The 18528-nt window shown below is 44.6% G+C and overlaps 1 protein-coding gene across 1 annotated transcript in view; it reads right to left on the bottom strand.

The window, feature by feature from the left end:
* MARCHF10 (membrane associated ring-CH-type finger 10) overlaps window positions 1–12931 on the bottom strand; it is a 72808-nt gene extending 59877 nt beyond the window's left edge. Inside the window, 2 exon segments of the mRNA XM_078065893.1 lie at window positions 3475–3594; window positions 12830–12931. Of these exon segments, the coding sequence (XP_077922019.1) occupies window positions 3475–3594; window positions 12830–12919 (210 nt within the window). The 5' untranslated portion in view covers window positions 12920–12931.
* Between the last annotated feature and the right edge of the window lie 5597 nt (window positions 12932–18528).

The following is an 18528-nucleotide window of genomic DNA, read 5'->3' on the forward strand; positions in this document are numbered from 1 at the left end:
AGTAGTGAGGTCCCTGCGCCTCGTGGAGTGGCCGCCGTGTTAACTGTGCATTTGGGGATCTGCCCCCTCCAGGCAGGTATCTGGAAATGATAGCTTGATACTGGATCTATGATTGGATGGTAAACGTCTCTAAGTCCAGGTTCATCAGAATTGTGATCATCTGAGACTGGGTCAAGGAAGGAACACGTGGCAGAAACTGCAATACAAGCATCAGAATTTGGTGGTGGTGCGCTTCACGCAGTGAGTGCGGTGGAAAGCGTCCTGTGCATTAAGCAATCCGCTCACTCACTGCCCGCTCAGTCAGAATGAACTCTCCTTTACAGATCAGAGGCAACGCTTTCCTTGGAGGGTTTTCAGCCGCAGCAGTCTCTCGAAGGGAATTATGTAGGGGGAATGTTCACCTATGGAGGAGGGCTTTGGTTAGGTTACCCCTACACGTTGAACTATCTTTCTCCTGCTCTTTTCTCAGTGACCAATTATCTTTTGCACCTGTAGTACCTGATGTGGTACTCAACCCACTGAGCTCTGCAAACTGGGACTGGGCTGGCCTGCGTTCTCCTTTGGCAGGTGCCAGCATTCTTACAGCTTCCTCTGGGAGACTGGCTCCAGGACCTCCCTGGCACTGAGGATCCTATAAAAAGAGGTTTGATAAGTTCTGTATTCCCTCAGGATTTGAAAGATAGCGGGGCAGGCCCAGACTATAAGGGTTTAAGAACAACCAGATTTTCAGAGACATTTGGGCGGGGGCCCAAACCTGAGAAGAGAACGCTCCAAACCAACCCATGATCCTGAGGGCTGAAGAGTTCCTGATCTGGTTTATCTCGTAAGGGATCTCTGGCTTCATTCGTATGGAGCAAAAGTTGAAGGACTGAGCAGGGGGGCAGGGATCAACATTACGAGCACACAAGTCAGATGGCTGATGAATGATACATTCAGTGACATTTTCGCCGCCCCACCCCCCAGCCTTCCTGTGCTTTTGTACCCAGAGGCAAATCCTCCAGTATCCCCCAAAGAATATCAGTAATACAGAGAGCAAAGCAGAGGTGAATTTCACTGTGGAAAATTCTGGTTTTGTCACTCTTCTTGATAGAGAAGATGTGACCTTGAAGGCACTTGTATAATCAAGGCCCAAACCCTTGGGATATCATTACCTGGAAGATATTGAGATCATGTAAGTCATGTTGTTTTGGGTTCTCTGGCAGACTGAGGTAGAGAGACAGAGTGCATACATGAAAAATCCTTTTCTTGTACTTTGGAAATGGCCAGTTTTATGCATCTGACCACATATTTTTGTCCTTATTTCATCATTACTTTTATATGTACAACCATATCCTTTTTTAGACGCAGTCTGAGTGTTTTGCAATGATGATTTAAAGAATGAATAATTTTTATAGCATAAAGAAGAAAACTACAGAAATCTGTCAACAGCCTGTCCCCCAAAGTTTGTGGAGAGGAGCATGAAACTTCAAGTCCTAGAATATCCTGAATGTGCTAGTATTGCCATAGGAAATGGCCATGGTTATGCACTTGAGTCTTTGCGTGAAAATACAAGAACCCAGCTGCCCGTGTGTTTTACCAGTCTAGGAAGATTGCTGCATGTTACTGTTTGACTTACGTTACATTTTTTATCTGCCCTTGAGTTTTGTTCCTGCATGCAAAAAAAAAAAAAAAAAAGTGAGAATTTTTCTTAATGCTAAAAATGTGTTGTTCTAGCCAAACTAGATTTAATTTTTTGGATTAATCTCACTCCCTAAGTTTAATCAGCAGCAGGCATTCTATTTCGTCTTTGACTAACAGGGAACGACCCAGGCGATGTGTTCTTCTTGATGGTGCCAATATTGTAAGAGAGTCTCTTTCCCCTTCAGACTCTAGGTGGAATATTTTATCGTGTGATTTCATGTTCCTTAATAGGGAGTATAGATCTCACCCAGGGATACAACTACATCCATAAACATCAATCATTGATGTTTTTAAGGTATCCTTTGAACATTAAATAACCACAGTGTAAGCATCCCAGATTAAAGGAGAAATCCCAACGAGAACTTGATTGATATCAGGTATCCAGGATCTATCCCGGGGATCCGCGCCACTGACAGAGAGAGAGAGAGTCCATCCTCTGGAGTATATTGCAGGCATAAAATATTAAATAAGAATTCATAAAAGGCATATTACTCATCTTAAATCAATTCACCATGCTAACAAACGGTGTTGAATGCAGCTTGTGGTATTTAGTGCTTACATAGGATAAGTAAAATTCGTACTCAGATAAGATCTTAAATATGAAATATGATCATATAGTTCAGTGGTTCAGAGCACCCTCCCTGGGTTAGACTGCCTGGAAGGGAACCCTGACTCCACCACACACTGGCATGAAGTCTTGGGTCAAGTTTCTTATCTTTTCTAAGGCTCAGTTTCTCATCTGTAAAATGAGGTAAATACATAGAGATTTATGAGAATTAAATAAGCTAATATGTATAAAACGCTTAGCACAGTGCTGGAACATTGTAAGCACTCAGATATTGGTAACTACAACTATTATCATATCACTATCATATTGATCTTACTATCTTTTATTATCATCCAGACAAAAACATGTGAACAATTTCTAGTTATTACAGGATGCAGTTATTACTACATTTTACTCTATTTAAAAACAAGATTAAGCAATGCAGTGGGTTAGACTATACGCCCATACACATACATGATATATCTTCGTATCTGTATTTATCTTATGGCTATGGTTATAGGGACAGATCAGATAGACATTGATGCAGCTGTATAGATAGGTGATGCTGTGCTTTAGAAGGCCCAGTGCCTCAAGTCTTTTTTTTTTTTCCATTTTTTAAATTTTAAATTCAATCAGCCAACATATAATGATTCATTAGTGGCATTTAACACCCAGTGTTCATCCCATCACGTGCCCTCCCTAATGCCCGTCACCCGGTTACCCCATCCTCCCCTTCCCCCCAGCAACCCTCAGATTGTTTCCCGGAGTCCAGAGTTTCTCATGGTTTGTCTCCCTCTCTGATTTCTTCCCTTTCCATTTTCTCTCCCTGTCCCTATGGTCCTCTGTGCTATTCCTTATATTCCACACATGAGTGAAACCATATGATAATTGTCTTTCTCTGGTTGACTTATTCATCTTAGCCTCAACTCTTGAAATGAAAGAGCTGTAGCATTTCTGATTTGGATGGTGCCTCAGAGACAATCTCCATCAGGCCCCTCAGGAAAGAAGATGGAGGCCCAACCGGGGTGAAGAGGGTTAGTTGCTCAACAAAGAAGCTGCCTGGACAGTACCCAGGATGGGAGCTCTTGCCCTTGCGTCTCCCTGTCCTGACATTTAGGGTTTCCAACACCTCCTTTCTGAGTTGGCTTTTTCCTAAGTGACTGACACACACACACACACACATACACACACACACACACACACACCAGCAGAAGCAGGAGGAGGATATCTCCCAGAGTTCTAAGTACCTGTTTGGAAGATGACCCACTTGAAAACCGGGATCTCTCCAAATTTGTCTCTGGCCCCCAAAATTGATCTCGTTTCTTCTCATTTGGGTCTCTTCTGTATTCCTGTCGTCTCAGACAAGCCTGCAGAATAAAAAAATGTTTCCTTGGCTTAGGTGTGCGATGAGCTTTGCTATATAACTTTTTGCTTAATTTCTATAATGAGGAGCATGAAATATATAACGTCCATCTCCAAGGTCTCATCAACACCTTTACCAAGTGTGAGGACGCTCAGCCAGGCATCGTTCTCTCTTCCCTTTGCCCAAAATGCCAGGTCAAAAATAGTAGCCACTGCTTTAATAAATTAAAATCAACATACCAAGAGGTGTTTTGACAAGTATTTCCCCAACAATTGCCTGCTTAGGGCAAGAAGGACCTGATACACGGTATTAGCTTCCCCTTCTGCCTTGCTCTTCTCCAAGCCCCCTCATTCTATCACCACTCTACTCTGGCCTCTTGGATCACACCTGGTTCCAGGGGAAGGCTTTTCCTATGTGAGAGCTTTAGCACGTGCGCTTCCTTCCACTCGGAATGCCTTTCATGGGATGTTCACAGGCTGGCAAATCCTGCAGATCTATTCAGATCCAGCTCACGTGGCATCTCTTTCCTTGCCTTGCTCCTCTTCCCCAGGCCAAATTAATTGCTCCTTTATACAGACGCAGCTTGAATTATGCAATTTTTTTAAACTGCTGTACAAGTTAGTTGTTTTGAGCCTGTTTCTCCTGCTGATCAGTAAGAACCCTCAGGGTAAGGACCACCTCTTATCTTTTGAATCCCCCAGCATCTAGCATTTAATGTTCACTGAATTGCATTATTGTTTCAGAGGGAAATATCAGTCCCCAAATGCAAAAAAAAAATAAAAATAACCAACAAAAAAAATTTTCCGTCGTTTAAAAAACAAACAAAATTAAGAGAAAATCTAGTACCAATATATTTCTTCTCCAGGATCAGGACAGAAAAAAACCCCAAGGATAGCATGTGCTATGGGGGTTTCAACTGATATTTTAAATAGTTTAAAATAGTAAAACTTCTTGGAGCATTTCTATAGATTCAGTGCCCGAATTCACCTTTGCGCTGCTAGAGCCAAATTATCCACCGTCGTGGTAAAGAAACGCAATGTAAAGACCAACGATACTGTTTCTAAACAGGGCCTGACATCTCCCCTTCCTGGCTGGGTTGAGAACGGAAAGATTCCTTCTTCATTTTTCCCCTTTGTTAGAAAATGCATCTCCTTCCTTGATGTGGAAGGACTTGCCAGAATTTCACGCCTCTGGGAAAGCCTAATATTATGCTACATGGTTAAAAATAGAAATGACCTGATATTAACAAAACATTTACCACTTGGAATTGGGAACAGCGAGCTGGTTACACCGTGCTTCACAACCACGTTGCTGGTGAAGCCCTGGCCTCGGGGCTTATGCACAGCGGCCACATGGTACCTGCAGCAAGTGGAAAGTGTCGGAAAGTACGGTTCCACCCTGCCTTATTTGGAAAGGGACAGCAATCCAAAATGGTTGCCCCCCCCTTTTTTCCTGTGTCACTGTTAATCTTATTTTCAAAAAACTATGCTACATAGATAGCAAGCCATCTTCATCGTGGGCAGTGTTTTTTTTTTTTTAATTATTTGAGGCGGGGGTGGAGGGGCAGAGGGAGAGAGAATCCCAAGCAGACTCCCCACTGAGCGTGGAGTCCGACCTGGGGCTCGATCCCAAGACCCTGAGGTCATGACCTGTGCCGAAATCAAGAGTCGGACGCTCAACCAACTGAGCCACCCAGGTGCCCTGGCAGTGTCTGTTTTAATAAATAATTTGAGCAAAAAAAACCCCCCAAAAGTAGTAGACAGTAACTATGATAAATAAGTTAAACATCGAGTATGAAAATAAACCAAAGTAAACCTGAAGAGAGTTAGCCAGAGAGTTTAATGACGTTCCAGTAAAGACGGGCCTCTCCTTTTTCATTCCTTTTCCAATGACTTCAGATTGGAGCCCGTTTGGGAGGAACCCTGGCTCGGAATGTTGTTTCCTGGAGCGGCAGATGTCTGTGTTATCCTACCCGACTGGGATTGCAGGCGCAAACAGCAAATGCTGATAGGCTCAAAGAGGAGGACCGTGTTAGCAAATGCATGCAGGACCAAGGCAGATTTTGTGGGATGAACAGAATTCTTGTGGGTTGAGTGTTTTTTGAAAATTCTCTCCAAGAATGCATGCAACTTAAATATTTCTTTACCAAAAGGGGAGGAGGAGTAGAATGGTTTGCAGTGTCGAAAAAAAATTTTTCTCCTCTGGTTCCTTTATGCCTCCTCTCATAGAGGAGTCCGAGAGCAAACCGGTGACAGGGCACATAATTTTTATCTTGTTACAGCCAAGCAGCAATCTTTCTGTGTGAATCAAACATCGGTCCTCTTGAAGTGATAGCTTTGCCCAGTTGAAGGAACATGGGGACAGAGAGGCAAGTCCAGACTTCCAGTCCTAGAAATAGCAAGACAGGAGCCGTAACTGCCCCACGTCCCCTGGGGGCTAGTTTTCTTATTATTTGTAAATGTGAACGATTTTTTTTTTTTTTTTTTTTTTTTTTACCATTTTTGATGCCGATGTTTGCACAGTGGGGGTCCCAGAGCGACAGGGCAGAGTGTGAAATCCACAGGCTGGCAAGGAGGAACTGACGTGTAACTCATGATCACCGGGGGCTCCCCTTCCCCTGGAACTTTAAAAATATTCCCTTTTCAGTTCCACGTGTCTGGAGCTAGATTGCTATAAATAAGTTTCTGTTCATGTGACGGAACTGGCTGAGGGCGGTCTGAAAATGGAAGGCTTCAGGTAACTCATTTCCTCCTTGAGCTGGGTGGGGGGCTTCCTCCTTCACTCCTCCTCTGGCGCTGCCCCCACAACCCCCCCTCCCAGCCCATCCCTCTATCGGCACGCAGTCAGGCTGCCTCCAGAGCACAAGCTCCCAATGTGGGGGCAGAACACAGAATGTGCATATATGCCTGTGGCAGATGACGTGGGTTCTGTGACTCACTGTAACTCAATACGGGTAAACATGACAAGCCCCAGCTCTGCCACTTTCTCGCAACATGACCTTGGGCAGCCTGACTAACTCCATTGATTCTTGCTTCCCTCATCTGAAAGAGGGAGATGCCCGGTGCCGCCAGATTGCCGGGGAGCCTGGGGCCCTGTTGGCAGGACGCTGGGCAGAGTGACTGGCTCCTGGCGAGTGTTCAGTGAAAGGCACTCATCACCACCATCATCACCCTCATCACCGTCATTATCATCATTAGGCTTTAATTGTTGTTTCTGATCCCATTGCTTGGTTTACTTCTATTTCTAAAGCCAGCCTTTGCCAAATCGCGTGACTCGGATCCTGGTCAGGGAAGAAGAAAGAATCTTTCTGTCCGGGCCTGAGCTTCATCCTTGTTTTTGTGCCCTGGAGGCAGCGGTCTGTTTCCTAGGCCTGCAGTTCCCCCGCCAGACAACTGAGGAGATCCTGCCCTCAGTCAGCCAGGGTACCTCATAAAGCGCTTTTTCTTCAGTGTTGCAGCTTTCTGAATCCACCGGTGTGGGGGGGTAATGGGGGAGTGGGAGGCTCAGTTTCTTACGTTTATTTGATTATCAGTCCCGCCTCCAAGTCCTCATCCGGGCTCCGGAGGCCTTAAGAAGCCACCAGCCATAGGAACACTTTCCCGGCCTCCCGGTTCCAGTATGAAAAACCCCGTGACCACGGGGCATCTCTGCCTCTCGAGCATGGTGGCCTCCGCCAAGGTTATTGTCGCTCCAACCTCCAAGCATTTGGAGAAGTGGGACTTGCCACTGCTTCGGTTGGTACTTCTCTGTTCTTATGATCTAACATGCGTAACCCGGACTTCGGGGGTTTAATTATCATTGGTGGCATTATTCAAGTTCATTAGTTTTAAGATGTTAAGGAATCAGAGGTGTAAGAACAATTTGACATGCTATTCCCCTCAAATGAGTTTCTTTTCCTGTTCTGTCTGTGGAGAGGACAGAAGCACGTACCTCAGAGGTGAGCAGAGCAGAGAACCCTCCCCCAGGCTCCCATGGGAGGGGAAGCTGAATTTTCTCTACTCCCTCAACCCCCTGAGTGGACGGTCCCCAAGCCCCCCGCCACGTGGCACTGTCACCTATCATGTCCTTGAACAAGTTCATAGCGTCATGTTCAGTTGTTCGCTCAGTCCTTGAAAGATCAGGATGAAATAAATGACAGGGAATGAAACCCATCCGAACACATTTGATAGATTATGGAATATCATTCTGAAATGCCAAGTGTAATCTTTGTCTCCAGCTTTCGGTAGAAATTAATGGCTAAATTCTGCCTCAAGTTACATAAACACGTTTGACCAAAAGAAGGAAGGGGAAAAAAAAAAATCTATGCAGCATGAACACCCTTGAAGAAACAGAGCCAAATCCTGAGATGGCATGTAATTATGTACTAGCTACCCGATTCTGAAATAGCATGTAGTATGCCAGATAGATGTTTATTTCCTCTTGTTTTTTCAAAAGGGTCCCACCCAACCACTGAAAGGAGCAGCATCAAAATAACTCAGGGTGGGTTTAAGCCACCTCTCCTGGTGCCACCACACAGACCTGTAAAGGCACTGCTAATTTGGTGTGCACCAACCCTCAGCATATTTTAGGATGTCACAGGAATATGTACACAGGAGGTTTGTAAGGGCTTCAATTTGAGCCAGTTCATTAAAGGCGAGTGAAGCACAGGCAGGAATCTGTGGCAAATTTATATGATTTAGGAGTCCTATCTAGTTATTAGGTCTTACACTATTTGTACATTCTGAAATGGGGAGTCCCTAGTGTGCAAGCAGGTTGCTGCCCTGGGAGCGAAAGCTGGGATTCCTTGGGCCAAGCTCATTGATGAGCCAGGGATTCAATATCGACCCGATGCAAAGTCTATCTTAGTAAATTATCTAGATGCACACAGGTCATATATGGACCAAGTTTTTGAGGGGTTATTAAGGTCATGCAAATGATTCTTAAACCCCTATTTTAAATCCTTTCTGGAACAAGTCAAGGGAGAGACTAAATCATACAAATAGCTCACTACTGTTCCCTTCGAAGTCGTTTCTGTGGGTTGCTATATATTTAATTCAACAATACTCAGAACATATTAAAGACAACCATATTTATTTTTTGCAGACTTTGTGGTGAGTGGTTTTGAAAATGCTCAATGAGGGTGGACTTGACCTTGAGAAATAGTTATAAGTCAGCTGAATCTAAGACTGATAAACAGAGTCGGTGGTCAAGTTAGGTAATGGTGCCTCCCATCAAAGGCAGGGCATTCAGTTCGACATAATAGAGTATGTCTCCATCCCTGCCCGTAAGAAACTGTGGTCCAGATTGAGGGGAAGTCACCCACAAGACAATTTCAATACAATTTCATAAGCAACGTGAAAGAGGTATGAAAGGGCGATTTGGTATTGGAGTGATAGAAATGTTCTAAAGCCGGATGATGATTTGGCTGCAGATTTGGTAAATTTACTGCAAGTCATTAAATTATACACTTAAAACAGGTGAATTTTGTGATATGTGAATTATACCTCAATGAAGTGGGGTTTTAAAAATATTTTATTTATTTATTTGTCAGAGAGAGAGAGAGAGGGAGAGAGAGCACAAACAGGGGGAACAGCAAGCAGAGGGAGAAGCAGACTTCCCGCTGAGCAGGGAGCCCGATGCGGGACTCGATCCCAGGACCCTGGGATCATGACCGGAGCCGAAGGCAGATGCTTAACCGACTGAGTCACCCAGGCGCCCCAATAAAGTGGGTTTTAAAAGAAGGGTGTGGTGGGAGTACAGAGGTTTCATTTAGTTCTAAATTCAAACTGCAGTCTCTACCACCCTTGTCAAGAGAGTAAAGGGGGAAGGGGAGGTCAGAGAAGCGGTGAAGATTTAGGCTGCTCTGGTTGTGGTTCTTGGGTCTTGGACCTGCCTCTACGTGGGGGGAAGCAACTCCAGGGTTTCATGCATTCCAACTGCACTGTCAAGTTCACATTTTAGATAGATTTCAAAAAAGCAATCTGAAGGATGCCAAGGTTGGAGGCATGGAGAACGGTAATAAGGACATTGTAATGATCTTGGAAAGAAACCATGGAGGTGGGAACCAGGGTGGTGGCAATGGGATGAAAGGAAGGCACCAGTTCAAGAGCTTTTAAATAATGGTGGCAGGACTTGGTAACAGGTGGGATGTGGGAGGTGAGGGAGAGAAAGGAGTCGGGCAAGGCTTACATACAGAGGAGGACGGCAGAGGGTGGACATGCTGAGGTGCCTCTGTGACATCCAGATGGAAATGTGCAACAAGCAGGCGTGCATGTGATCGTGACACTTTAGGGAGACTCAGTATCATAGGTCATTAGTCTACGAGTGATGGTTAAAAACATGGGAGGGAGGAGATGGGTCACAGAGACCTTGTGAGTTGGAAGAAAGCTAGGCTGTTGGAAACCGGGGGAATTAACATTTGTGGGGCAGGGAGAAGAATGTGAGAGAAACAGAAGGAAAATCAGCAGAGTGTGCTGTCAGAAAGCCAAAGGAGTAATGTTTTGAGAAGGAAGGAGTAATAGTGTCAAATGTAGATAAAGCTTCAGAAAACAAAGACTAAAAAGATGTCCCTTGAATTTGGCTACTGACCTTAGAACAACTTCAGGGAGGGGAGGGGGCGCCAGGCTGCAGTGGGTTAGGAATGAACGGGGTTGGCGGGGGGGGGGGGGGGAGTAGAGATAGAAATGTAGCAGGTTGGGGACAGTGCCAGGGCTGTGGCTAGAGATGGACCGCGTGTCCTGCAGCTTTGTTCTTTTGTTCTCAGTATAGGAGGGACTTGAGCATGTTTGTAGGCTGAGCCAATTAGAAGGAAGGAAATGTCAAAGATACAGACGACAAGTCCCTGGATGGAGAGGGGCTGGACACAGCAGGGTGTGGGCCAAGAGCTCCGGCCAGCCACTGGCCGGGAAAGTGTTGTTTCCCCCTGCGAACTTGAGGGCTGGATGGGTGTGTAGCCTGGAATGGAAGGAAAGGAGTGGCGAGGCTTCCCACCTGATGGCCTTGGGTCCTTTGCTTTGTTTCCTGTGTGTATAAAACAGGAAGAGAAGTTCTTTGTTGAAAGTGTGGGGATTGCAGGTCTGAGAAAAGTAGGAAAGTTGAAAACTGACAATGACAGAGGGAGCTGATGGACGAGTAAGCATGTCGATGCTGAGTCAACCTTCACTCCTTTCTCTCCGTCACTCCGCCTCTCCATATATCGGCATGCTGTCAGTTCTTCTTCTGTTTCCTGGGTTGGGCCACTTCTCACCACCTCCACTCCTACCCCCTGGGTCTGAGCCACCATCATTTCTCTCCTAAATTTCTCTCAGAGTTTCCTTACCAAGTTTTTCTGCTGCTTCTCAAGTCCCTTTCCTTCCTTTCCCCATACAGCAGCAAGAGTGATTTTTAAACACTGTAAATCAGATCATGCCACTCCCCCGCTTAAAATCATCCCAATAATTCTCCCTAAGAATAAACTCCAAACACCAAACTTTGTCCTGAGAGATTCGACACGACCTGGCCCATTTACCTCTCTTACCTTGTCACGTGCCACATTCTTCCTTGATCAATGTGTTTCAGCCACTCTGGCCTTCTTTTGTTTCTTCCAGGGCTCCAAGTTAGTTCCTGCCTCAGGGTCTTTGCACTTGCTTTCCTTCTGCTCAGGATGCTCTGGCCAGCTCTTTCCCATCTTTTACCTCTACACTCAAATGTTACTTCCCCAAAGAGGCTTCCCTAACTGTGTAAGGGAGCATCACCCCCCAGCTGGTTACCTCTGTTTGCCTCCTTATATTTATCAGTAATCAAAACTATCTTACATATTTATTTAGTTGTGTGTATTGTTTGTTTCTCAATTCCAGAATAAGAATGCTGGGAGAGAAGGGACTTTGTTTAGGACGTTGTATGCACTTGATAAAGTGTTGTTATTTATAAGGATAGTGTTGAAAGTATCCTTATTAATAAGGACAGTGTTGAAAGTCCAATGAAATTAGAAAAATAAAGCCCCAGTGACTTTAGGCCACACAGTTGTGTGATTTTCTCCAGCAGAGATCATCAAATAATAAGACTGATTTTCTTACGTGCTTGTTCTGGAGACAATTTCAAACAAGCATTTCCAAATGAAGGTCAGGTGGCAGAGGCGTCTTGGTGAAAAGCAGATGGATTCCCAGTGTGACCAGTTCAGGTATTTACGTTCTTATTCATTTTACAGAAATTCCCTCAATTTTACAGTCTCGTGCGTGGGTTGGCAAGTTGTGGGAGGAAGTTGCTGACTCTGTTTCCAGCCCCACAGCTGAGCTGCGCTATACAGGTGAAATCAGGTTACTGAGCTCGGTCTGGTTTCCTTGGTGACCCAGGAGGTTTGGTTATATTTGAAATTGCTAAGAAGGAGAAAAATCTGATAGCAACAGTTCTGTGTTTTCCTTAAGGAAGGAGCACTTTTCAATCCTCGGCTGAAGCAGAGGACATGCCTCTTTGGCAAGGGTTGACCTCTGGCCAGCAGGCTGGGCGACACTTTCTCACTGCTCCCAGAATCTCACGCCCAGTCTGGCAAGTTTGTCCTGTGCTAGCTCTGGGTAATTACATCACGACTCCTCAGGCTCCCTGTCTGTTTTGTTTTTGCATGTAAACACTGTAACTAGGGTGACGAATAGTTAGCTTATTGGAGAATGTGTTAACCACCTTTCTTCTGGTGGGATGACAGTGGAAAGGCATGTTATTTTATAAATGGTAGGTCAACCCCATTAACTCTTTAAGGGTTTTTTTCTGGATAGCTGGCTTATCAAGCTTAAGCCTTCATGTCATTCATTGACTAGGTTTGTGTGCCAAGCTCTGTGCTAAGTACTTTTCAAGTGTTATTTTGTTTTCGTGACAATATTATGAAGTGGGTGCTATTATTATATTTTTTTGATTTTTTTTAGACAGGGTGGGAGGGGCAGAGGGAGAGGGAGAGAGAGAATCCTAGGCAGACTCCAGGCCTAGCACAGAGCCCGACACAGGGCTTGATCTCACAACCCTGAGATCATGACCTGAGCTGAAATCAAGAGTCAGATGCTTAACTGACTGAGCCACCCAGGTGCCCCAAAGTGGGTACTGTTATTAACCCCATTTTAAGGATGAGGAAACACAGAGAGGTCAAGTGGCTTTCCATAGTCACACATCTAGGAAGTGATGGGTTTTGGATTTTAGAAAGTGATTACTGCTTATCATGTACTCAGACTGTATCCTGAATTCTCACATAATTACTGTAAGGAAGGTGGAAGATGATTCTAGTTTTTTGCAGTTACCTGATATTCAGAGTCCACCTTATGCTGCATGTCCCGCAGATATTGAACATTACTCACGAACTTCTGCCTGTCCCTTGCTTCATGCAACATGATTCTTAATCCCCAACCTGCATATAAAAGATAAATAAATGTGCTGTGACATAATCCTTTGTTGCTGTGCCGTATTTGGATTTATCTTAGTATAATTGCTTTTATTCTCTTATTAATCTAATTTCCATTGTTTGAAAGGCACAGATGCTCCTTTCAGCCAGCAAGGACTCTTTGTATTGGTGTGGATGCCCTTACAGCCCTCCTGTTCTGGGCATAAATAATGCAGCCACATTCATCAGCTGGCTTCAGCAATCCCGTCCTGGTTGGTTATTCATAGGGAGTTAGACTGACAGACACCTGATTCAGAAGCAGTTCTATGACTTGACAAAAAAAGGAAACCCAAGAATCTAGCGAAATTAGCAATGACTAAAGTTATGAGCGCCTGGTCACTTAAATTCACTTATTCAACAGTCGCGTCCCTATTCCAACTGAGGCCCTATGCTGGGTGCTGGGATACAGCCGTCAGAAGGATGAACGTGCCCCTGCCTCGGTGGTGTTCACAGTCGGGTGGGCAGAGGACTGACGCTGAACATTGCCGCACCCCAGCCACTTCAAACTCCACGAGGTGTTCTCACGAGCCTGCCCCTCCTCCAGAATTATCTGAGGGGAATGTTCACACCGCCCAGCGAGCTGCTCAAGCCCATAACCTGGCCGGCTTCCTAACATTCCCTCTCCCGCGCCATCCATATCATCACCCAGCCCTGATGATTTTCTCCCCTGAGCAGCCCCTGAATCCATCGTGGTGTGAGTGTGGGCCCTGCTGTGTGAGACTCTCAGGGTTCAAATCCCAACTCTTTTGAGCATTGACTAGGGAACCCTAATTGTGATAAGGGCTATGGAGTGGAAATGTGGGCTTCTTTGAGAGACGGTTATTATGGGAGGGCATGACATGGTCTAGGGGGCAAGGTTTTCCTTAGGAAATGACACTGGGCTTGCTAAGGAGTGAGCCAGGCAAGAAGTGGGACAGAGAGCCTCTCAGACAGAAAGGACAGCAGGTGCCGGAGCTTTGGGGCAGCAGGGGGCTGGTGTGGTTGAGGACCAAGAGGGCCAGTGCAGCTGGAGCAGAGAGAGGGGAGAACAGCAACGCAGGGCTGTCGGGGAGACAGGGGCCAGCTGGTTCACTTGGAGCCTGGAAGGTTATGATTGCAAGAGCCATATAACTGCCACTGGAAGATTCCAACCTGGGGAATAAATGGTTAGATTTGCATTTTATTTTGTTTTTTAAAGATTTTATTTTTAAGTAATCTCAACACCCAACATGGGGCTCAAACTCACAACCCCAAGATCAAGAGTCACACATTCTCTACCAACTGATCCAGCCAGGTGCCCCTAGATTTGCATTTTCAAAGGCCCCTCCAGCTCTAGTGTAGAGAATGAAAGGGGGGGGGAGTAAAAACGAAAGTAGAAGGACCCCCGGGAACATATGACGATAATCCAGGTAAGACAGCGACCACACTTGGGTAGCAACAGTGGAGAGGAGGCAACGGTGGAGGAGGCAGACATTGGAGCTGCTATTTACTGAGCCTCCTGAAGGTCTGGGCACTCTTGTCAACATTTACACACAGTAACTCACTGGATCTTCAGGATGGTGCTTGAGGCAACCACTCTATTTCCATTTTGCTGATAAGGAAACTGGGGCACCGAGGGAGTAAGTAACTTGCTTAAGGCTGCAGAGCTGGTAAATGGAAGAACTGGGGTTTGAACCACAGAGTCTCACAGCAGGGCCCACACTCTCACCACGATGGATTTGGGGGGCTCCTCGGGGGAGAAAATCATCAGGGCTGGGTGATGATATGGATGGCGCGGGAGAGGGAAGGTGGAGGAAGCCAGCCAGGTTATGGGCTCGCAGCAGCTCCCCGGGGAACCGGTGGCTGGTCGGTGGATGATTCTGGAGACATTTCTCTTTGTGAGAAAACCGTGTGGAATTTGAAGTGGGGGGCTTGTGGGGGGGGGAGTGGAGGCGTCAGGCCAGCGCCTAGACGCGGGGCTCTGGAGCTGACGAGAGAAGCAAGGATTTGGGCACCACGGGCATTGGGTGACAGCTGAAGAAGGCAGTATGTGTACTGGGAAGAGGAGGAGAAGCCGGGACAGAAAGCTGAGGAACACTCCAACTTGAGAACACCGGGCGGAAGAGAAGCTGCAAAGCAGCCGGAGAGGCAGGAGGCAAACCAGGTGGGCGCGGTTCCATGGCCGCTGCGAAGAGCGCGCTTCAAGGAGCAGGTTATTTATAACCTTGGTGAGTGCACTGAAGACAGATTGCCGAGGATTGCGCAAACGAGAGGTGAGGCAGTAGACACGATGCTTTCAGGAGCCCGGGCTCTGATTGGTGTGGCCTGAGTTTATGACCAAAATATTTAAAGTCACACAGTTAGTACACGGCGCTGTTCATGATGAGTCTGAGAGACCTCCTCGGTTAGGGTCACCTGAAGTCCTACACATCCTGCTTTTGGGGCCAGTGAAGCCCTTTCAGTGATTGCTACACGTATTTTTTTTTTTTTAAATTGACGTAGAACATGACATTCGTTTCATGTGTACCACAGAATGAATAGATATCTGTGTATATTGCAAAATGTTGCAATAAGTCTAGTTAACATCCATCACCCACATAGTTAGAATTCTTTTCCTCTCGTGATGAGAACTTTTAAGATCTATTCGCTTAGCAACTTTCAAATATACAGTATTTTTTAAGTCTCTTTATTTTATTTATTAATCTCTACACCCGACGTGGGGCTGAAACTCACGACCCCGAGATCAAGAGTCACATGCTCTTCTGACTGAGCCAGCCTGGCGCCCCTCAAATATGCAGCATTATTAACTATAGTCGCCATGCTGTATGTTACATCCTCAGTACTTATTATTTTATAACTGGAAATTTGTGCTTTTTGATTCCCTTCGCCAATGTTGCCCCCCTCCCTCCCCAATCCCTGCCTCTGGCAACTGCCAGTTTGTTCTCTGAATGTTTTCTCTATCTGTGAGTTTTGTTTTGTTTTTTAGATCCACATATGAATGAGATCATACAGCATTTCTTTCTCTGTCTGACATATATATATCTCACATTTTATCTATTCGTCCATCAATAGACACAGAGTTTGCCTCCATGTCTTAGTTATTGTAAATAATGCTGCAATGAGTTAGTGTTTTGGATAAACACCCAGAAGTGGAACTGCTGGATCATATGGTAGTTCTATTTTTAATTTTTTGAGGAACCTCCATATTGTTTTCCATAGTGGCTGCACCAATTTACATTCCCACCAACAGTGCACAGGGATTCCCTTTTCTCCACATCCTGATCAATACTTAACTTCTTATCTTTTAGATAGTAGGCATTCTAACAAGGGTGAGGTGATATCTCATTGTCAGCAAGGGTGATTGCATTCCCTCATGATGAGTGAGTTGAGCACCTTTTCACGTACCTGTTGGTCACATGTATGTCTCTTTTGGAAAAATATTCAAATCTTCTACTCATTTTTAAATTGGGTTTTTGGGTTTTCTTGCTATTGAGTTGTTTGCGTTTTTTAAAAATATATTTTGGATATTAACCTTTTATTGGATATATGATTTGCAAATATTTTCATTCAGTAGATTGACTTTTCATTTTGATGATGGTTTCCTCTGCTGTGCAGAAGCTTTTTGGTTTGGTGTAGTTCCACTTGTTGGTTTTTGCTTTTGTTGCCTTTTTAAAAAAAAAAGTTTATTTAAGTAATCTCTATACCCAACATGGGGCTCAATCTCATGACCCTGAGATCAAGAGTCGCCTGCTCTTCCAGCTGAGCCAACCAGGCACCCTGCTCTTGTTGCCTTTGATATCAAATCCAAAAAAGCATTGACAAATCGAGGTCAAGGCACTTACCACCTATGGAGTATTATGGTTTCAGGTCTTATGTTCAAGTCTTTAATCCATTTTGAGTTAATTTTTGTGTATAGTGTAATATCACCCAGTTTCATTCTTTTCCATGTGCCTTCCAGTTTTCCCCGCGCCATTTATTGAAGAGACTGTCCCATTGTAAATTCTTGGCTCCTTTGTCATAAATTAATTGACTATATATGCATGAGTTTTCCAGGGCATTCTACTCTGTTCCATTGATCTATGTGTCTGCTTTTATGCCAATATCATATAATTTTATTACTATAGCTTTGTAATATTGTTTGAAATCAGGAAGCATGATGCCTCCAGCTTTGTTCTTCTTTCTGATACACATTTTTTAGTGACTACCATGTGACAGGTGCTGCTCTAGACACTGGAGAAACAGCAGGATAAGATAGACAACATCCCTACCCTTGGGTGTTTGCATTCTGAAGCTTTCCTTCCTCTCTTCATTTTTTTCATTTGTATAGATATTGGCAAAATCAGGTTGCCCCTGACTCATGGTGACTCAGTGTCTGGGCTGGTCATTGTGAAATCTCACCAGGTTTACCACCTAGCCCTGAGCAGTATCATCTAGTAACTTGTGCTGCTTCCTCTGGAGTTGCTGTCTCTGAAGTATAGAAAGTTGGTCTTTGAGAGTCCAAGTCTAAAGCTACAACCAACAGATAGTTCCACAGACTACATGCAAAACCTAAATTTTGCCTCTGAGGATTTTTAATAGTAATTTATAGAACTACACTTTAAAAGATCATTTTTGGAGCCCCTGGGCGGCTCAGTTGGTTAAGCATCTGACTCTTGATTTTGGCTCAGGTCATGATCTCAGGGTCGTGAGATCGAGCCCCGCTTTGGGCTCTGTGCTGGGCATGGAGCCTGCTTGAGGTTCTCTCTCTCCCCCTCAGCTCCTCCTCCCTTGTCTCTCTATCTCTCTTAAATAAATAAATAAATAAATAAAGATCATTTTTAACTTTTCATATGAATTTGTACCTGCACAGAATGAAGTTATGTTCCCACTCTTTTAGGAAAACAGTGGTGGTAAAACAGGCAGAAAGATGAACCTCTGCTGCTACTGTTGGAAAGAGAAGCCTGTCTGAATATGAATCAGGCAGAGAACATAAGGTTTCATAACAAAAATGTGTTAATGGTCACTAAAGGGGCACATCCCAGAGTCCACTTGAATGATACATTTTGGTTACAAAATTAACATAGAAAAACCAGCTAATATATCCTGGCTTTAATGCTGTGTTATTTTAAAGAGACTTCTAAGTCAAGAGGCATGAAAAAACTGTGTCTGACAAGGTAGGAAATAACACTATTTGAACTACTTGCTAGGTTACCTCTGACTTCACAATCATCTACCAAATAAAGGACTTTCAAATTACCTACAAAAGTCTCTTTACCCTCCCATAAACGATTACTGTACTTTACTATAAAATGCATATTTAGAAGCATCATGGTCCCACATGTTATTTATTTAAACACATCAATACTCTGTGAGAGTAAACAAATACTGTAGGCACCGGGGAAAGAGATTATTAGGCGATCACCACGATTTAGGTAAAAATTCTCCAGCTTTCTGAAGTACCACTTGAACCTCATACTGTACTGCAGGTTTGAAAACTGACCAGGACGAACAAGAAACAGAAATAACTGTTTGGAAATAAATTCACATGAGATAATGCTTAATTTGCAGATCTCAGTTTAGTGGGCCTACTCAACCAGATGGCCATTTGAAGCCCCCAAATTT

This window comes from Halichoerus grypus, chromosome 2 (genome assembly GCF_964656455.1).
Source record: "Halichoerus grypus chromosome 2, mHalGry1.hap1.1, whole genome shotgun sequence".
NCBI classification, from domain to species: Eukaryota; Metazoa; Chordata; class Mammalia; order Carnivora; family Phocidae; genus Halichoerus; species Halichoerus grypus.